The sequence below is a fragment of the Amphiura filiformis genome, chromosome 10 (assembly GCF_039555335.1).
Source record: "Amphiura filiformis chromosome 10, Afil_fr2py, whole genome shotgun sequence".
Classification (NCBI taxonomy): Eukaryota; Metazoa; Echinodermata; class Ophiuroidea; order Amphilepidida; family Amphiuridae; genus Amphiura; species Amphiura filiformis.
This window is the reverse complement of record NC_092637.1, coordinates 26696293-26719376: the sequence shown is the minus strand read 5'-3', so window position 1 is coordinate 26719376 and position 23084 is coordinate 26696293. Positions and strand designations below refer to the sequence as shown.

General features: G+C 37.5%; 2 protein-coding genes across 2 annotated transcripts; both read right to left on the bottom strand.

Annotated features, from left to right (window-relative positions):
- Positions 1-14247: 14247 nt before the first annotated feature.
- On the bottom strand, positions 14248-15363 carry LOC140161773 (thyrotropin-releasing hormone receptor-like). The gene has a single exon (XM_072185071.1). The coding sequence runs from the start codon at positions 15361-15363 to the stop codon at positions 14248-14250; it is 1116 nt and encodes a 371-aa protein (XP_072041172.1).
- Positions 15364-19427: 4064 nt separating this feature from the next.
- LOC140161772 (somatostatin receptor type 2-like) lies at positions 19428-20543 on the bottom strand. Its single transcript, XM_072185069.1, has one exon. It carries the CDS (start codon positions 20541-20543, stop codon positions 19428-19430), a length of 1116 nt encoding a protein of 371 aa, XP_072041170.1.
- Positions 20544-23084: the final 2541 nt, after the last annotated feature.

Below are 23084 nucleotides of genomic sequence, written 5' to 3'. Positions count from 1 at the left end.
CTATCCTAAGCAAAACCGAAAATGACGAAAATGTTGAAAAACATCCTGAAGCATATAGGCTTAATAAGTACCTACATTCTTATGCGACATTACCATAAGCATAATCAGAATGAATTTGCATTCTACTTCTACACAAAAGCTTCAAATTAACGTTCTTATATTAAAGTGCCCGCTTTGAGGCCCAAGGCCAACGAAAGGCCAAACTGAACACAGCCATGCAAGCTGACATGATAAAGCAGCGTTCCCTGACATGTGCAGCGTTCTGAATAACGGCCCTTCTTGATCTCAATCTCGCAATCCATCGAGCTTCAAACTGGTATGAAACTAATCAATCGTAAGCCAGGTGTTATTCTGGATCAAATTTAATTTAGAAATTTTTGAATAAATTAATACATGCGAAAATCAATACTTGCGCGAGAAAAATATATCTGTGCGTTTCCAACGGCAAAATTAATCATGTAACGTAAAAGTATGACAAAAGCTTGCAAGAAATCGAGATGTCAATACCATTAAACCAATCTTATGACTACTACTCTATCGCAGTCGAGATTGAAACCTATGTATGATCATGATAAAAGGGTAACGTGAACAACCTCTCTGCCTGACAGCACAACCGCATTTATGTCATAATATGATATAACAATTATTAGAAGATACCGTATACCGTATAACAAGAATTTATTAAAAACGTACACAGGTATTATCTATGGTTTTATACTTTATCCATATTGATTTGGAGACCTCGTCAAGCGAGTCGCGTACAATTAGAACCCCGGGTTAGAACCGGCCCAAAAATCAAATGAAAGCAAAACCATATTAAGTACCCGCATCGATCACACGATATGATAATGATGCCTATTTATTTATCTGATCAATCAATATACAATCACAATGCGTTCACTAAGCAGTCTTGTACCCAGACTAAATGTAGCCAATCGTAAAGATAACGACAGAAAATCCGGCTGTGACGGAGACCACATAAAACCGTTCATGCCAGAAATTGGCGACCCAGGGATGGCGACAATTACTATACTGATAATAGACATGGTGTATAACCACCATTTATGTTTGATACCATCCTAAATGTTGATACCAACTCCTATGCAATTCACATCCAATGTACTGGCCATGAGTCATTTCAGTAAGTCCTATCCATAGCCCCATAGGCCCGGCCCATAGGCCTCCAAGGCCTATGTATTTTGAGGAATAAATCACCTACCTCCTTACATCTGTTACTTCTTGTCAATCAAAAACATCTTACCAGGTCTCACAAGCAACCGCCATACATACCATATATACTTTTCAAACCCCGATTCCAACTTGGCCTACAACAAGCTTGATAGTAATATTTTTACTAGGCTCATATCTGTTTTATCTGAACTAAATACGCCATCCTTATACAATTTGACCAAAAGGTGTACACAAAGTACAGCGCTGGAAATTAGACGTCCGTAGTCCTCGGTGCTGGCAACAATCAATGCCTTGATCACACCACGCTGTACACAATTCATGCGTACCGCTGAATTGACCATTACGTAATCCTCGATCCGCAGGCCTCCAAAGGAAATGTATATTAGCACAAGTCAGTAACCAAGCAGTGGCCCAACTGACACAACAGCTAAATGCACTGACATGGAACAGCTTCGTGGACTACATGTCACAGCTCATTTTGATGTGTGTGTAAAGCAATTATAACAGCAATGTAGGCTTTCCTGTCTCGGAATTGTCTCACAAAAATAACACTCCAACAAACAATATACACACCCCGACAAGCGAACACGGGCACATACATATGGGGCCTATGCCCCCATGCGCCCCAACACTCTCTCACTTTTATTAATGAAATTGGGCCTGGCCCTATAGACGAATACTTTGATCCAACGAGCCAAGTCATGGTCAGGATTTGGTCGGCCATTCTTAAACCCACTTAAAATTCGATGTTAGATTCTTTTGTCTACGTGTAACACGGGTGATAGGATGTAGTTTAAAATACCCACCAAGGCCGCGTCATTTCACATTTTATATTAGGTGAGATCCGACGGGGACCCAGCTAATGGCTGCCATTGAGGTGTAGGAATGCGTGAAATTGGATTCGTATATATGACGTTCAATATAATTACCTGATTCCCGGTCAATGCAAACAGGATAGGATTGCTATTGCTATTGATATGATACGCTACTGTGGGTCTTCACCAGTTGAATTAACAGAATGGTCGACTGCAGATCCGTCGGATACGGCTTTTTCAATGGGAAATGAACTTTGCTGCTTGGATGATGTCACGATGAGGTTAGCATTTATTTCAATTGTTAGGGTTAGGGTTTCCGACGAATCTGTACTAGACCGGCCTCTTAGAAGCATTAAACCGTCGCACCAATAACTTGCGAAAGTTATTTAATGCTCATCCACTCCGGTAAAAACGACGTACATGTATTTAAGCCTCTTCTACAACCCAGTAGCCCTACGTCCGGGCCCTACGGCTCCATTAAACTTGAGTTTAATATGCCGGTCGGGAATTACAGCAACTACGTAAGATATAACTAGGGATATGAAAGCCTCAAAAGCACAACCCTATAAATGTTTTATTCTGTTGCAGAGAAATTGAAACTCATGCGTATTACACTAGGGCAAAATTTGACCTCAAGTTGCAGAATATGAGTTTTTGTACCGAAATCTTTAAAGGTCATTTAATGAATATGCAACGGGCTTAAAGAATATTGTACCCTGATAGATGAGCGTATTGAAATTTTCTTCTCATGTTTGCACCTTTCAAGGAATTAGAATATCGTGTATTTTTGGGGGATTTTTTTTTGTTCTTCTCAGTATCCTTCCATTCATACGGAATATAGACTCACAAAATTCAATTTGCAATATTAAGCACGGAATGAATACGTATGATTATATTATAAATAATGTTACTTCATCCTTGCCTGACCAAATGTATAACAAAACCCTGACGTAAATGATGAACTTTAACACAGTTAAATCTATACGATAAACGATGTATTTGTCATCAGTTTTTGTAATCTAAGCTTCCACGTTATTACATTTTATATCAAAATAAATGGAAGAAGACTACATGTATTACGTGACAAAGCTGAATGTCTTATTTATAGCATGCGAATCGGTAACGACACAGTTCGTTAACCTAAACCTCGACAGGTAACCATATCAATCTATAACGCGGGTTGCAACTGCAGACGACCAAACTCCAAATTTTCTTTAAAAATTCAAAAATTTCAGAGTTGAACATTGGCATGACCGGACCATATTTGTAATCAGCATGAAAAATACATTATATGAGTACAAACAAGCCCAGTATTGGTTCAGTAGTAAGATACCGCTTGATATTTTGTGAAAATAGATCCAAACCTGGACTTTTTTTTGTTGTTGAAGCCTATTGCTAGCATGCAGGACATTGATATGTTGGACTCATTTTCAGGAACATGATGAAATCATTTTAGCAATTAGCGCCATTGAACTGCGCCAATAGGTATGAGACTGATTTGAATTACAGTGGACCCAAGCCGTCTTATATCCTCATGTTGTACTTATCCATTATGCATGCTAATGTACAGAAAGCACATCAAAATGTGACCTGTATTTGCGAATCCCAAAATAAATGGTATTTCTGATGTTTCTAGAGTAATAAAAGGACATTAAACATTCATACATACAAATGACTTTCGAGGATATAAACTGATCGCATTCCACTTAATATCATCTTTGGTGTACCTTGTGTCATATAAACTTCTCTTTTTATACCGTTTTCTTGTAAGCCGTCTGAATAGTTTATTGTCGTTGGAGATTAGACTCTCTTAAGCGATCGGATAGCAACGTTTGCACGGTATTGTTGTGGGACATGAGAGTACGTCAGACATATCAAATTGCATTCTGAATAGGCCCTACGAAGAATGTCCTGGCTCAGTCTAGTATCATATTATGTTATTCCCTTGAGAATTTTCATTCATATCTAATAAAGAGCCCATAAACCGAGGTATGTCGACCCAATAGGTGACACATTGCAACTTACTGGAATGATGTTTTGGTTTGTTACATACCAGTGGCGTAGCCAGTGGGGAGGGGGGGGGCGTCGGTTCATGTAAGGCCGTTGGAAGGCGTTGGTGAAAAACAATGGGTTAACAATAGACTATTTTTTTACCCGGGGTGACAGAAAAAAGAGGGGAATTGTAAAAACATTATGACAAATCGTGAATGATATTGTTTTGTTTTTTGTTGTTGTTGTTGTTGTTGTTTGTTGTTTTTTTGTTGTTTTTTTATTTGTTTTTTGCTCTTCACTTTTTCAAACCATGCAAAAACATGTTGGGTCAACAAATCACAACTTCCGTCGGCAAAAAATATTTCCGTCGGTACATTTACAAGTTGTGCCCCCTCGGTTCAAAAATCCTGGCTACGCCACTGTTACGTACTGTATTATTGAATGCAAACTATGGTATCAACTCTGGAAGAGTGACTTGACGATCACATCAGACATTTTGGCTATGCCATTGTGAAAAACAAATGTGGATACATTATGTAAACCCGATAGAAACAGTGAAATGGAGTACCAAATCAAAGTGTAACAGTAAATCATGAAACACCCAGGAATACTTAAATCACACGGAAAATTATTGTCTATGTATGTCTGTGTAACAAAATAATGTACAACAGCGATTGTTTCTGAAAGTTCTTTTTAATGAAAATATGAAAGAAACTGAATTGTCGCTTATCTGCCCCAAAAAACCTTAAGTTCGTGAACAAACAACATGACACGCACTTACCCTTGGTATTTTTCACACGTGATAGTTGGTGTAGTAAATATTTGAAAGCATGAGCATGACAGACACAAAGCTTTTACGAGTGAACTATAAATTCGTGCGTCAAATTATGCTTCCGGTCGAGTAGCAGTTATAGATAAATCAATCGAAACCCATTGCGGACTAAAAAAAAACATGAAAATGACTGGTGATCCGTTCCAATTTCAAAACAAACATTGTGTATTCTAAGAGAGTATGAACCATAGGTCCCGGCCATAGGTAAGTCTCAAAATAATTGATGTTGGCATTTTCGTTAGAAATGAACGAAATCGACCTCTATCTCGATTCCCATAGTCTTGCGTATTATTGTTGTTCCGACAATTCAGATAATTTTCTGTTTTTCCATGCTCACGTATCTTATTTTTTTGGAATTTTTTGACATTTCTGGTACAATAATAATTGTCATATTTATACACTTGGTTAGTTAGGGGGGGGGGGGCTTTCACCGAAACGCCTGGCAAAAATTGGTCCCGTTAGGGGTATGTTTTGATCTGGTCTCGCTAGGGTTTTTATTTTTTTACTTAAAACTAGACTCAGTAGAGGTTACCTCCAGCATGTCCAGGAACACCGGATCTAGCATGGTTTCCCAGAAAATGCTTGAGAACCACCCCGGCTAATTTGGATGATAATGGGCTTTCTGGTCCTAAGTATCCGTCGATTCTTGAACAATGTTTACAATGAGGTGTAAGTAACTACCGGTGTCATACCGGGAGAGCGGGTCGGCGCAGCGGTTGTTTTCTCGCCTTGCACCACTGAGGTCCCGGGTTCAAGCCCCGACCGTGTCCAAGGACTGTATGTGCACTTGGTTTATCCCGACCCATGCTCGCTCTCGCAGGTTCTCTCGGATCCAAGATCTTCAGATTTCCTCCTGCTTTCAAATATCTGTGATTAGTTTGGTTATCAAAAACTACCTGCACCCCGATGAATGGAATTTTGGGAGCTTCACATGATGTTACAATCAAAGTGCGGATAGGTTTGCGCCAGGTTCAGCTGCAATCGTCCTAGTTGATGCGATCTGATTGTGATGATTCATTTACAGCGCTTTGATCATGTTGCATCCTCCGATACATGTGGTAAAAAGGCACTATATAAAATCCGAAATTTGTTTATTTATTTAACATCTGCGGAGACGTCTTCTGTTAAAAAAATATGTGTTCGGATTTTTGTTTTTTGAAAGACTACTGAACAATGATGGCTTATAAAAACAAAACCCAGCATTTATTTGTGTGTGTGTGTGTGGGGGGGTTTGCTTGGTGTGCCTTAACTAGTTGATTATAATGTAAGAGCTAAAAAACAAACTAAAACAGTACAACTGATCAGCATTTTGGATGGATCTAAAAAGATTCAAGAAGTGTACACAGCAGGGAAAATAAATGTTTACTATATGTATTACTAACAACCGACGTTTCGGGAGCATAAATGCATCCCTTTTATACTAGTAAAAACACTATAGTACCGATCACTGCCAATGTTATCATTCATAATATAAGAGTCTATTCAAAGCGCAATACATGATATATCGAAATAGTTTGTGACCATCTACATTTATTCAGATCAAATGACATCACCAGTCAGAAATACATTTCACAAATATTACAAAAATATCATATTCACATACGGTATATTCACATGTACATAATATAATATAGCCTACTTATTTAACAAAACAGCCGATCTTATAACAATCTACTATAACATGTATTATTTACATACGTTATTATAGCGTGAGGTGATAAATAATTATTAACCCAAAATATTTACCAGCAATAATGCAATATTGATCAACTTGTATTAAACAAAGCGAAAATGGACCAAACTAGTTATTTACATATCATTAGATTTATACAATTTACTCCGAGGACTTAAATAATATTTCAAAAATACATTTAGGTCATTTGCCATAAGGGACCGTTCACAAACACTTGTTAGGGGGGCCTGATGCAAAAAGGGGGCCCTGAAATTTTTTGACCCTCCTTAAGGGGGGCCTGCAAAAAATGACCACAAATTTTCCTTGGAAAATTGAGTTTATATGCTTTTCTATGGGGTTGACCCATAATTTTCATGTCAAAAAGGGTGCCCTGAAATTTTTGAGGTCTGTAAAGGGGGGGCCGAAAATTTTTCGTGATGAAATTGTTTGTATTAGGCCCCCCCAACAAGTGTTTGTGAACGGTCCCTAAAATGTGAATTACATCGCAAATTTCAAAACGGACATTCATTCCTCGTATTCAAAATGCAATTCGATATGTCTGATGTGCTCTCAGGTCCCACCAAAAACACGTGAAAACGCCGGTATCCGAGAGATTCCGAGCCCTTAATTATTTATGGTCGAAATGTCATGCGTAAATGATTGTGCATTCACTGTTATTAGATATTGCACATTGCAAAAATGTGAACTAAACAGTGTGCGGATGGTGTTATTTTGTTATATAACTCTTAAGGGATTGGGGTATGAACGTTTACTCTTAAGGGATTGGGGTATGAACGTTTGGACAGTATTTATTGTGGGACATTAGAGCACATCAGATATATCGAATTGCATTCCGAATACGAAGAATGTCCTTCTGATATCAAATAATTTTATATTTAACAGTACTCGAAGTAAACTTTATAAATCTGATGATTTATACTTAAAGTGCATGTGGGTGGGATGAAAAGCCGACGATCAATTGAAAATGTTGACCTTTCGTATTGAAGATATGGAATTTTTTTCCCAAAACACCCAAAAAAATTAGGTTTATTTTTTTTATTTGTCATAAAATTTGTATTATATCGTGAATTTCAAAAATGAAAATTATTTGATATCAGAAAGACATTCTTCGTATTCAGAATGCAATTCGATATGTCTGATGTGCTCTCATGTCCCACAAAAAATACTGTCGAAACGCTCAAAACGCTCATTCCAGATCCCTTAAATACATTTATAGGTTAATGAACGCGTATTACTTGTTGGGAGAGATAGTAGACAAAAATAATGCACGCGCGATGCGATGATGTTGATGCGTCTAATGCACGAGCCCCGAAGAGGGGAGTGCATTAGACGCATCAACATCAGTGCAAGTGCATTATTTTGTCTCATTTCTCGAGCAACAAGTAATACGCGTTCATTAATTTATAGGTTAATGAACGCGTATTACTTGTTGGGAGAGATATTAGACAAAAATAATGCACGCGCGATGATGTTGATGCGTCTAATGCACGAGCCACGAGCGTTCATTAACCTATTTCATACACGAGAAAAAACACAAGTGATTTTTGCTGTTTTTATAACGAAATTATCACTAAAAATATTGTAAAATAATTTTCTTTTGGACAAAACCAAAATATTTTACTCACTTGACGGTTTCGCCTATCATGGTCGATAGGCATCATCAGAATGATGTTGGATGATCCTTACTTCCGGTAGGACGTATCCCGACTGTAGAGGGTGTATTTACAGCCAGGAGAGGATCATACACAGACGATGGTGGACTACATTATTCAATGTGGCAACAGCCAAAAGCGTAAACAAAACAGACAATATGACGGCAACACTGCCTGCACGATGGACGCAATTATTTTTCCCGGAGCCAAGATCCGTTCTTAGCTCTATTGGCCGGGTGGCCCCATTACAGAAAAAAAATGCACAAAATATATTTCCCAGTGCAATATATACATTTTCACATGAAAATAAATAATTTTAAATTCAAAGAAAAAAGAAGAAGAACAATTTTTAATCATCGCCGGGGATGGGAATCGATCTCGAGACCCTTTGCGTGGGCGGCGAGATCCGTAACCACTACACCACGTAAACTCATTGATACACGTAGGGGAAATATTCAGTATATATCGTAACATATCGTGCGTTATTCATACAAAAAAACAGTACTTACAATGAGGTTCACTGGCGAACCTCAACGGATTTAGACTGATAAAATAGTGCTTAATAACATACGTACAGTTTTGGAATAATTTGAGACATTTTGTGTTTACGTGTAAAACCAATGACAACGTCAAAATTGAGCCAATCTTGGCCGCCCCCCCCCCCCCTGGATCATACACTACCTTAGTCACACCACTACCTTAGTCACGTGTATGATCCTCTCCTGGCTGTAAAATACACCCTCTACAGTCGGGATACGTCCTACCGGAAGTAAGGATCATCCAACATCATTCTGATGATGCCTATCGACCATGATAGGCGAAACCGTCAAGTGAGTAAAATATTTTGGTTTTGTGCAAAAGAAAATTATTTTACTGTATATCTACAAACCTGATGAATCTATTTAGTGAAATATAAATGCATCAATCCGCCCGAAAAATTAATCAAGCCTACGCGACGCGAACGGATTTTTCTAACGCTTGCTCTGATTGGTTCTCGCTATCTATAGAGTGTATGAAACCAAAATAAAAGTCATTAAGAGCTCGGATAGCGACGTTTGCACATTATGTTTGTGGGACATGAGAGCACATCCGACACACCAACTTGCATTCTGAATACGAGGAATATCCTTCTGATATCAAATAATCAGGCCCCACAAAAATACTTTGCAAGGTGGGGGACTGACCTCTTAAAAATAATCATGTAGCAAAATCGTATTCAGTTCATCGGATTCAACAAACACCAGATGTTTATGTAACGAATGTCACAATGCAGTAAGTATGCGGTAAGTATGCGGTAAATTTCACGTACAAATAGAGTGGGTGCCCTCCTCTGAAAATTTCAACAAGAATTAAGCGTCGTTGCCCTTATTTACTGGTAAGATTTTACGGCAGGGCACTTTTAGTTGTGCCTAATTTAATTTTAATTATGTCAAGGAAACCCATAGCGTCATTAGGCGAATATTTACGGTATACATTAACCAGACATATCGGAATGCACATGAGATTGTTTCACACTCCCTTTTTGATAAACAATTCAACCAGCTATGCCATTCCATAAAACACAACACATTCTCACACCCCAGTGACCGCTCTGCCCAGTTTTAGAATGGGAGCTTTTCTCGTTCTGAATTTGCAATCATTGTGAGATGAGTTAATATGAATTTCCAAAAGGGGCTATGAAGTAGCTTAAAGGTACATGAAGAATCGCCTCATAAAATGAACTGCATTTTGACACGCATTATAATCATTCGTTTCTTTTTAACCACTGACAGCAGAGAGGCCATGCAGCCACAAGTGCTCTATTTAACGATTTCGTAGGACAGATGTTTCAAACCGTAATTGAAATGCTTTATAAGTTATAATCTTATTCAACATGTGTTTGGCAAAACATAGTCCACGGTTGTTTACATCAAATTTTAGACACGTAAAACAGATCATGTGTAAATACAAGGTGACATATGGTATTCTAGAAATGAATTCACCAATATAATGTAACATGTTAGCATGGTTAGGGACAATTAACCCAAATTGCTGTCCTTAAATAAGTGTAATGTTTTTTAAAAGACCAAGTAAGAAAAATTGAACTTAGGTCGTTTAATAAATTGATATAATGTACTTCAATTGTGTAAATTAACCACAAATTAATTATGTGTACTTTTAAACACTCAGAAATGACATCCTAATTCAAAATTAAGTTTTAAAAAGATCTATCAAAAAAAATCTTAAAAAGAAAAACGCATTCCTACACATTTGAATGCAAATGATGCAAAGGCGGTAAACAACACGAGACTTTTGTGCAGCAAATTTGTCTATATTGTTCAACTTTCTGATAATATTGTAAACGTTTCCGTCAATAAATACTTTTCCGTCGGCAAATAATATATTATATAAATTCAGAATCCCATGTGTAATGATTTTGCCATTTAATTAATACTTAAATTTGATGATTTGATGATATCTAGAGAGTTCCTATCCTTTTCAATGGCATGAGGATTTGGTCACGCTTGCTGGTCTTGATATGTCGTGCCCATGGATCATGTGCGTATTTATAAATAGAGTGGAAGCATACTGTTTGTCCTCATTCTACATTCTCGACGTCTCATTGGCTGTAATTGCACTAGCTTGAAGCGTCGATTTCCTTTGTTTGCTATTTTTCGCAAAGACTTTAAACGAAAAGGAAAAGGCATCTTTAAAACCCTGTCTATAATCAGAACTACTAAAAGCGTACACGTAGGGATTAAGTGCAGAGTTCAAGAACAAGAACAAGCCTGAAAACGACAAAAAGTTACCTTTCTGATTTGGTGACAAGAACTGAGGTTCGCCAAGCGCTTCTAAAATTTCGTTCATATCGTTGACTCTCATGGGCAATTGTGTGATAAAGAAGAGTATGCCGTTAATGACAAGTGCTTTTGCAACCTGGTTTCGCACCAAGATTTTTGATTTTCCGCATTATTCACCGCCAGTGAGCGGGACCCTAATTTCAAGATAATCTGAGCATAAAGGAACCCGTTGCCTATGGCTGCAAGAAAAACAACACTGTATACATAATTTCCATGGTAACAACTATACCTGGAATACCAAGAAGGGGTCCACAATAGCGGAACACCATCGGTATGTTGTGATACCGCTCATCGTCAGGCCATTTGAGGCAGAACTCATGTATCTTCATACGCTTCATCAAGGTGATCACCGCCAGCAATGTGGAGATTATATACACCGTTGCCATCACTTTTAACGTATGTCCTTTACTTTGCATCTGAAGATGTTGAAGCGGGTGACATATGGCGTAGAAACGTTCTATGGATACCAAAGTTATAATCGAAATTGAGGAATAATAACTCAGATATCCAATAAAGTAGATGATAACACAAGATCCCGTTGTTTTAAATGGATATCTGTAAGTCACCGGACTTGAAAAGACCAGGTACATTAAAAATAAAGATTGAGTCGTAAGGAAAGTGATATCAGTTATGGCTAAGTTTACTAAGAAGACATTAACGATGGTTTTCATGCGAGAGAGACGAGCAACCATAAAAAGAAAGGCTGCATTTCCGATAAGACCAAGTCCAACTACAATAGGCAGTAGAATCATGTAGACAATCTCATCGAGGGTCGTGTAAAGCCATTTTTCGGCAGCTCTATCATCTATAAGAGGTAATGTGTTAAACCGTGTGCATATACCGAAATTGTCTATAACAGGAGATTGGTCAGAGGTGTTTATTGCGGAATCCATTGAGCCACTTACGTAGTCAAGATCCACTTTATAATTAAGGTATTGCCGAAAGTTGTGTTAAAGAAGTAATTTACTCTCAAGTACCAGCAGAACGAAGAGTTACACAGTGTCAATGTAAATGTTGAAGATCTTCCAACTTCGTAATGGTGTTCATGCAACCTACCTCGTCGTCAGTTCAATAACGTAGTATCTCCAGTAAAATTTATTGTATTAAACTAGAAGAATTATTTCGTGTTGGTGTTGTTTAAGTGTCGTCAATACAAACACAATCTTCAACAACAAAACATTAAATTATTATCACATTACCAATGTTTTGATTTCAAACAAGGTATTGTCTTCAATAACTCAAGTGGAAAGACGTAGCTACATATGATATCCCGGGTATGATATCGTACGTTTGGACGCGCAGAAGAATTAAGCCACTTTGTCCAACCAAATGTTTGTGAGCAACTAATACACGAAATCGTAATTGTAGACATACCCTGGACAGATACTCTGGACTCGTGGGCACAGGTTGCACAAGGTTGTTGTATAATTATGTCTCCATTTACATTGGCACATAATGCATAACAAATTACCGACCATATTGCGCGTGCATTGGCTTAAGTAGTACTTAGTTTTACTGAACTATATATATTACATCATAGACTGATTACAAAAGTAGTAATTAGCTCCGGTAATTAGTACTACTACTTATGCAACTCAACCGTGTTAATGCGGATCGAGTTAATTGAAGTGCACTGATATGAAGTGTAAGGGATATAAACACTGACATTATTGTGTTGTTTATTTTCATAAAAAGGGTATTTACTCCAATTTGTTATACCGTAAAAACTCGATAGTTAGCATATGTGCTTACTATCGAGCGCTTTTAAAACATGCAAACATGAAGAGCTCCGTCCACAAAAGTGTAAAGGGTTTTGAGCAAATCATCGATACACATAATAATATATGAACTAGTAAATCTGCAAATATGTGTGTCAACCCCATTAGCTCAGTTGGTAAAGCGCCGGACTAGGATACAATTTCACGTTTTCACAAGCGCTCGATAGTAAACACATATGCTAATTATCGAGTTTTTACGGCATATTGTCTCTGCTGCACGATAACATACGTTGTGTTCTGCAAATACGTCTTTTAATGTTTCCAAAAGACAAAGACGACTGCTGAATCTTTGACTCCCACCACCCTCTGGGGCACAAGATTATAGAGTTGTAAGAATGTTGTTCCACCAAATGGAGTCAATAAATAACTAATCCATTGGTGGAAAAAGTATCAAGACTGTCATTGCAAAAACTGGACTCACTTCGGAGGTAACCAGATAAAGACCGCAATTAATTAAACGAAACTAAGGACTAAGAGGATTTGTATTATCTTGTCCTTTGTTATAGTTTTGTTACAGAGGTTAGCCATGCTCTCAATTCCTCGGGCGTCACGTACTGAAAGCTATTGAAAAAGAGAAGCATCTCAGTGGTGTTTTAAGTAAAAGGACTTTGCTACCCCGCCCAAATAGAGTCGCATGCCTTACTTCCTCATTTCCTGAGTCAACTCATGTGATATTTATTCCGCACCATATAGTCGTGCTTGTAGACTCTTTTCATGCTCATTCACATGTAAAGAAATGTCCTTGAGCACATAAAATAGGGCGATAACAAAAGCAAGCCCCGAAACCTCAGTGTGAAAGTCCGTAAACTGTCTCATTTGCATAACAATGGCAAACTATTCTTTTTTTAAATGTTTTTGCAAGCAGAGCAATCTGAGACCATAGAATTTTTAAATTTTTGTCCAGCGTGGAACATTTTTGCCATTTTGGAACAGTTTAATACACATAATAATGCATAACTCTCAAACACGATCATTCAATCGGACTTAACGGATATTCTGGGGATATACTTTTTTCGTGGACATACGCTGAAAAATGTGATAAAATGAGGATGCAAGAATCACACAATACACCTTTAAATACAATAATTTGAATTGATTGTACAAAATTGGGCAACATATAATACGCAAATACACCACTGTATAATTGTACTTTAAAAAAGGAATAGAACGTTAGCATATTCGTGGATATATAACAATGCCCTTGACGCTTCGCGGCGTTGCCATTCTTATCCGCAAATATCTACTCCATGGCCATTATCTTTTAAATAAAATATATCGTTATAAACTATGGTTGTAGATAATATGATTTTCCATACCTGCATGATGTTGCAATATTTAATTATCTTTACACAGTACGCTCAATACACATACACGTACACACCACACATATTGTTTAGGATAACTAATTTAGCCTACTGTTTTTGAGCAGGTAAATCATTCGGTAAAATATATTTTTAAACTTTAGCCACGGTCGTCGATTCCAACGATTGTTTGCTAATCTTAGCACAAATTTTACCCGAGAAGGTAAATGCATCTTTAAAACCCTGCCTATAATTAGAACTACTAAAAGCGTACACGTAGGGATTAAGTGCAGAATTCATAAACAAGAACAACAATGAAAACGATAATAAGTTAGCCATCTGCTTTTTTGATAAGAACTGGGGTTCTTCAAGTGCTTCCAGGATTTCGTTTATATCACTCACTCTAATGGGCAGTTGCGTCATAAAGAAGAGTATACCGTTGATGACGAGTGCTTTAGCAACTTGGTTCCGCACCGATATATGCTGATGTTCCGTATCACTATTCACCACAAGTGAACGAGATCCTAGGGCTAAGATTATCTTAGCGTAAAGGAAACTGTTGACTATGGCCGCCAGAAAGAAAAGTACCGAATAGATGATCTCCATAGTTACAACAATACCTTGACTACTAAATAGAGGTCCACAATAGCGGAAAACCGTCGGCATGTTTTGGTAGCGCTCTGTATCAGGCCATTTGAGGCAGAACTCGTGGAGCTTCATTCTCTTCATTAGGGTGAGCATAGCCAAAACCGTTGATATCATATATACCACTGTCATCGCTTTTGCCATATGCCTTTTGCTTTGCATCTTGCGATGTGTAAGTGGGTGACAAATAGCATAGAAACGTTCTACGGATACTAAAGTTATAATTGATATCGAGCAGTAATAACTCAGATATCCAATCAAGTAGATAATAACACAAGATCCCGTTGTTTCAAATGGATATCTGTAAGTCATCGGACTTGAAAAGAACACGTACATTAAGAATAATGATTGACTGACGAGGAAGGTAATATCAGTTATAGCTAAGTTCACTAAGAAGAAGTTCACGGGTGTTTTCATGCGAGAGAGACGAGCAACCATGAACAGAAATGCTCCATTTCCCGCAAGACCAAGTACAACTACAATGGGTAAAAGAATCATGTAGATAATCTCATCAATGGGCGTGTGAAGCCAATTTTCGGCAGCTTTATCGTTTTCGATATGTATCGTATATGCACAGTCACCAGATAGAGGAGATTGGTCAGAAGCGTTTATCGCAGAATACATTGTGACAGTTGCGTACAACGTAGGTGAATTGCTCACTGTAGTTTCAGGATCAAAATTGTATAAAGTTACAGCAGATCATAGGATTATATAGTTTTTACCTTAATGTTAAGTAGACACTTTCCACCATTAGTAATAATATTGATAAATCCGCAGTCTATTTCAATGGCACTTATCGTTAATGTGATTGCGCCATTTCGTCAGACTTAAAGTGTGTCGTCGTAAAGTTCGTATTAAGCTGTTTGCTATATCTCGCAAGCACAACTTGCTCAACCTTGTCCGTCTCCGTGTTTTAAAATGAGCTGCCCTATTTCTTTGCGTTTGGAGAATACCTCTGATATCAAAATAATTCAGTTGGTGTATGACCAATATTTACTTTGAGCTAGCTCTCCTTAAACAAAAAGATAAGTCAATTTTATGAGCAAATACAAGTTACATAAGTCGAAAAACAGACTGCTGATTGTGTTCGCATGCCTTGCTGCCGGACAAAGATTTTTTTGGCAAGCCTACGGGGCGGGGCAAGTAATTTTTGGCATGTTATTTGAAAATTTACCCCCTCCCCCGGCTCATAATTATTGCACCGTCCCGGACACAGCCCCTTAGTTATGTTCGAAACGTCACTTTATGTTATGAATTTGAAGCTTCATATCCGACGTGCAAACACAATGCAGCTTATAGAACTCGGTTACAACAACGACATCACACATTTTTATCGCATTTTACTGCAATGTTTTGATACCAAACAGAGTAATTACTCATTAACTCAAGTTGCATTCATATTCCTTCACTGGTGAACGATTATATTACACACTACTACAAACATAATAATAGAGTACATTGGCGCAAAAGAAACGGGGCACCAATGTTTACTAATGTAATTGAAGACAGAGATTCGTATAACTCAAATGTGCAATATAAGATATAATAAAGGAATAAAGGAATAAAATAAACGCCGAGGAGAGGTTTTGCGAAATGTGCAATGATGGTAGTGTTGAAGATGAATATCACTTTGTTTTGGTATGTCCCTTTTTTCGGATTTTAAGAGATAAGTACATTCCTGTTTTTTATAGAGTCAATCCATCATTAAATAAGTTTATCTCTTTGATGAAAAATGAAGATATTAATGTTATTCATACACTTTCAGAGTTTATTTATATTGCTCTCAAACTCAGGTATAATATGCATTCTGACACATAATGTTTCTCTGTTTATCTAAATTGTTGATTTTTCTTTCATATGCATGTAAATAATTTCTGTCACCGTGTAATTATTGTTTGCTTTGTACTATGGGCTGGAGGCCTACGTACTTAATAAAATACAATGAATGAATGAATGAATGAATGATGAATGAATGAATATTATTTGAAGAAGTTGTCACATGTCTACCCATCTCAGTTTACTCGTAATTCAATGTAACCTTTGCATACAAAATGGCCAGACAAATTGTGCATTGATGTAGTTTGCTGGAATATCGTATGGAAATGTAGCATTCATAATTGTTTCTCCACGTAAACAAATATGTTGCTCCATTTATTGCTGTCACGTAACTCACGTCGCACAGTGTCATTGCCCCGTTATCTTCATGGCAGAAATCGCTATGATGGTAGGTTGAATCCACAGCCACGCATGACCAGTTTTGTTCCGACCTGATTAATAGTTTTGAGGCGCATAATGGGCCGAGGGACATCCGCCTTAGGCTATTCACAATAGCCTGATGACTGACCTCTGTAGATTTCAGTGAGCGTGGTATACGTCATGACGTCATCTGCTTTTAGACTGCCTCCACCAGTGGCCTACGCTGCGCTATATAGTACCGTGTATCTTCCGTGACCCGGGTGTTTACGAATGAGGGCAGCTGGGGTTTGTTTTGTTCGGCACATATAAAATCAGAATTTTGTCAGTTTTGAGTTCAAAACGCACAGTTCTTTTTCAATACGCAAGCTAACGACTAGTACAAGCCTTGAAATTGGCTTCTTTATAATCAAAAATTACGGGAGATATTCATCATTTTCTACCCCGGTATCCAAAGATTTATCGTTTGAATGAAAAAATCGTGCATAGTACATATACGTGTATCGATCCCGTGTATTGATTTTAGTTTCTCTGCTGTACAATGTAATTATTTACCAGTCGATGTCGGTGTGCGTCGGTTGCGAATCGTAGTCTTGCGCCAAATTGTCTAGTAAAGTTCCTCACACTTTCAGGAACTATTACGTCATTATTTAAAATGGGCATTGTGATCTATTCTGATTATATTAATTTGATCATTTACTTTGTTTACATTTAGAGCTAATCCCACTCTTGTAATAACTCAATAACAAATTCAGTCAGATCTATGATTGTCTTCAAAATTCCCTAAATTCAATTGGCATTTCAAAATACTAGTGGACTGCGTTTCATATGGAAAAATATTTTTGCTAAAATAGGGCAAGAATGAGCTGTTTAATATTAGAGTTGGGACTTTCCAATTTATTATAGTTAATATAAAGCTATGGTAATGGAGCCAGATTTTCAGGTGTTGAACTGTATTGCAGCCTCTATATGTGTTCTCAAAGAAAATCAGCTGGAAGTGATGCATACTACTCATATTCCAGAAAAATACAGCACTCACTTTTTGAAATATTATCAATTAAAAATTTGGTTCTAATTGGCAATAAAAATTGAATTTCACTATTTGTCCAAATTTATGAATTAAGTGACTTGTACAAAGACTTGTACAAAGTCTAATTTCAATTTATGCATTCTTATAACTTATCATTTAATTAAAGTAACACAGAATGTGATAAATAGAGCAAAATTTCGGCATATATTCAAGGTTTTGAATGCTTATACTTGTGCCGAGTCTTTAATTTGTGTGACTCAATTGTCAGAAAACGTGCCGAAAATGCGTATTTTTGGCTCTTTTCCCAAGAAGTTAGTAAAATATTGAACTTTTTCTTTCATCTCCAGTTCATTGCAGTTAGAACTAAATGAATTATTTGGATTGAGCTATGTTTCATTTGGCAGAACTTGATAATATTTTCTTAATCCCAAAAATTGGGCAACATATAATACGCAAATACACCACTTTAAAATTGTATTAAATTACACCTCAAAACGGAATAGAACCCCCGTGGGGGGGGGGGGGTACTCAAGTTTGGTTTTGGTAGGGACGTGCCGCTGAGATTTTGGAAGTGGACCCATAAATATACCAATTTTTCAAGAAATTTGGACCCATTGATATACCAAAAGTCGAAATTTTAGGCCGAATTTAACCAAAATTGTCTTGGTTTTACAAATTTTCCCCAAATTTTGGGAAAATTTTGAAAATTTTGGCTAGATTAAGGAAAAATTGGGCTGTTTTCCGAAAAAATTGAGAAAATCTTGAAAAAAGGACCCATTCATATACCAAAATAGGCTTTGAAAAAGGGGTCATTGATATACCAGAAGGCTGACAATGCTACCCATGTTTGCGGCACGTCCCCGTATGGTCATTTGTACTGAGTACCCCCCCCCCCTGTCGGGAATAGAACTTTAAAATATTCGTGGATATATACCTATGCCCTTGACGCTTCGCGGCTTTGCCATTCTTATCCGCAAATATCTCATCCATGGTCATTATCTTTTAAATAAAATATATCGTTATAAACTAAGGTGACATTTTCTTGAAGAGGTTCATTAGGTTTGTAGAAACTCAAATACAATATTTCATCTTGACAAAACCAATTTGTTTTGCTGACCTGACAGTTTCGACCATCTTGGCCGCGCCGATGGTCATCTTCAGAGTGATGTTTTTTCCAACTTCTGTACACCAACAGAGGGCGCACCAGCGCCCAGAAGTGGGTCGTACACATGACTAAGGAACACCATGAACAGAGACGAGGGGCCCATTACCTTAGTCATGTATACGACCCACTTCTGGGTTGTAGGTAATATGATTTTCCATACCTGCATGATGTTGCAATATTTTAATTATCTTTACACATGTACGCTCAATACACATACACGTACACATCACACATATTGTTTAAGATAACTAATTTAGCCTACTGTTTTTGAGCAGGTAAATCATTCGGTAAAATATATTTTTAAACTTTAGCCACGGTCGTCGATTCCAACGATTGTTTGCTATTCTTAGCACAAATTTTACCCGAGAAGGTAAATACATCTTTAAAACCCTGTCTATAATTAGAACTACTAAACGCGTACACGTAGGGATTAAGTGCAGAGTTCATAAACAAGAACAACGCTGAAAAGGATAAAAAGTTTGCCATCTGTTTTTTTGATAAGAACTGGGGTTCTTCAAGTGCTTCCAGGATTTCATTTATATCACTCACTCTAATGGGCAGTTGCGTCATGAAGAAGAGTATACCGTTGATGACGAGTGCTTTAGCAACTTGGTTGCGCACCGATATCTGCTGATGTTCCGTATCACTATTCACTACAAGTGAACGAGATCCTAGGGCTAAGATTATCTTAGCGTAAAGGAAACTGTTGACTATGGCCGCCAGCAAGAAAAGTACCGAATATATAATCTCCGTAGTAACAACAATACCTTTACTACTAAATAGAGGTCCACAATAGCGGAAAACCGTCGGTATGTTTTGGTAGCGCTCTGTATCAGGCCATTTGAGGCAGAACTCATGGAGCTTCATTCTCTTCATTAGGGTGATCATAGCCAAAACTGTTGATATCATATATACCACTGTCATCGCTTTTGCCATATGCCTTTTGCTTTGCATCTTGCGATGTGTAAGTGGGTGACAAATAGCATAGAAACGTTCTACGGATACCAAAGTTATAATTGATATCGAGCAGTAATAACTCAGATATCCAATCAAGTAGATAATAACACAAGTTCCCGTTGTTTCAAATGGATATCTGTAACTCACTGGCGATGAAAAGAACACGTACATTAAGAATAATGACTGACTGACGAGGAAGGTAATATCAGTTATAGCTAAGTTCACTAAGAAAAAGTTCACAGGTGTTTTCATGCGAGACAGACGAGCAACCATGAACAGAAATGCTCCATTTCCAGCAAGACCAAGTACAACTACAATGGGTAAAAGAATCATGTAGATAATCACATCAATGGGCGTGTGAAGCCAATTTTCGGCAGCTTTATCGTTTTTGATATGTATCGTATATGCACAGTCACCAGATAGAGGAGATTGGTCAGAAGCGTTTATCGCAGAATACATTGTGACAGTTGCGTACAACGTAGGTGAATTGCTCACTGTAGTTTCAGGATCAAAATTGTATGAAGTTACAGCAGATCATAGGATTATATAGTTTTAACCTTAATGTTAAGTAGACACTTTCCACCATTAGTAATAATATTGATAAATCCGCCGTCTATTTCAATGGCACTTATCGTTAATGTGATTGCGCCATTTCGTCAGACTTAAAGTGTGACGTCGTAAAGTTCGTATTAAGCTGTTTGCTATATCTCGCAAGCACAACTTGCTCAACCTTGTCCGTCTCCGTGTTTTAAAATGAGCTGCCCTATTTCTTTGCGTTTGGAGAATACCTCTGATATGAAAACAATTCAGGTGTTCCAGTAACATTTTAGAGTTCGCAATCTAAACCTTGACGAAATCTATGATTAATCACCACGTGATCATTGCTACCGCTATTTAATCTTAATACTAGTAAGTTAAAATGACACTATTTGGTCATAAAACACAGCCTATGTGTAAGACCAATGTTTACTTTGAGCTAGCTCTCCTCAAACAAAAAGATAAGTCAATTTTATGAGCAAATACAAGTTACATAAGTCGAAAAATAGACTGCTGATTGTGTCCGCATGCCTTGCTGCCGGACAATGTTTTTTTGGCAAGTCTGGGGGGGGGGGGGGCAAGTAATTTTGGCACGCTATTTGAAATTTTACCCCCCCGGCTCATAATTATTGCACCGTCCCAGGCACAGCCCCTTAGTAGTGTTCGAAACGTTACTGTATGTTATGTATTTGAAGCTTCATCCGACGTGCAAACACAATGCAGCTTATAGAACTCGGTTACAACAACGACATCACACATTTTTATCGCATTTTACTGCAATGTTTTGATACCAAACAGAGTAATTACTCATTAACTCAAGTTGCATTCGTATTCCTTCACTGGTGAACGAAATTATATTACACACTACTACAAACATAATAATAGAGTGCATTGGCGCAAAAGAAACGGGGCACCAATGTTTACTAATGTAATTGAAGACAGAGATTCGTATAACTCAAATGTGCAATATAAAATATAATAAAGGAATAAAATAAACGCCGAGGAGAGGTTTTGCGAAATGTGCAATGATGGTAGTGTTGAAGATGAGTATCACTTTGTTTTGGTATGTCCCTTTTTTCGGATTTTAAGAGATAAGTACATTCCTGTTTTTTATAGAGTCAATCCATCATTAAATAAGTTTATCTCTTTGATGAAAAATGAAGATATTAATGTTATTCATACACTTTCAGAGTTTATTTATATTGCTCTCAAACTCAGGTATAATATGCATTCTGACACATAATGTTTCTCTGTTTATCTAAATTGTTGATTTTTCTTTCATATGCATGTAAATAATGTCTGTCACCGTGTAATTATTGTTTGCTTTGTACTATGGGCTGGAGGCCTACGTACTTAATAAAATACAATGAATGAATGAATGAATGATGAATGAATGAATATTATTTGAAGAAGTTGTCACATGTCTACCCATCTCAGTTTACTCGTAATTCAATGTAACCTTTGCATACAAAATGGCCAGACAAATTGTGCATTGATGTAGTTTGCTGGAATATCGTATGGAAATGTAGCATTCATAATTGTTTCTCCACGTAAACAAACATGTTGCTCCATTTATTGCTGTCACGTAACTCACGTCGCACAGTGTCATTGCCCCGTTATCTTCATGGCAGAAATCGCTATGATGGTAGGTTGAATCCACAGCCGCGCATGACCAGTTTTGTTCCGACCTGATTAATAGTTTTGAGGCGCATAATGGGCCGAGGGACATCCGCCTTAGGCTATTCACAATAGCCTGATGACTGACCTCTGTAGATTTCAGTGAGCGTGGTATACGTCATGACGTCATCTGCTTTTAGACTGCCTCCACCAGTGGCCTACGCTGCGCTATATAGTACCGTGTATCTTCCGTGACCCGGGTGTTTACGAATGAGGGCAGCTGGGGTTTGTTTTGTTCGGCACATATAAAATCAGAATTTTTGTCAGTTTTTGAGTTCAAAACGCACAGTTCTTTTTCAATACGCAAGCTAACGACTAGTACAAGCCTTGAAATTGGCTTCTTTATAATCAAAAATTACGGGAGATATTCATCATTTTCTACCCCGGTATCCAAAGATTTATCGTTTGAATGAAAAAATCGTGCATAGCACATATACGTGTATCGATCCCGTGTATTGATTTTAGTTTCTCTGCTGTACAATGTAATTATTTACCAGTCGATGTCGGTGTGCGTCGGTTGCGAATCGTAGTCTTGCGCATAAATTGTCTAGTAAAGTTCCTCACACTTTCAGGAACTATTACGTCATTATTTAAAATGGGCATTGTGATCTATTCTGATTATATTAATTTGATCATTTACTTTGTTTACATTTAGAGCTAATCCCACTCTTGTAATAACTCAATAACAAATTCAGTCAGATCTATGATTATCTTCAAAATTCCCTAAATTCAATTGGCATTTCAAAATACTAGTGGACTGCGTTTCATATGGAAAAACACTTTTGC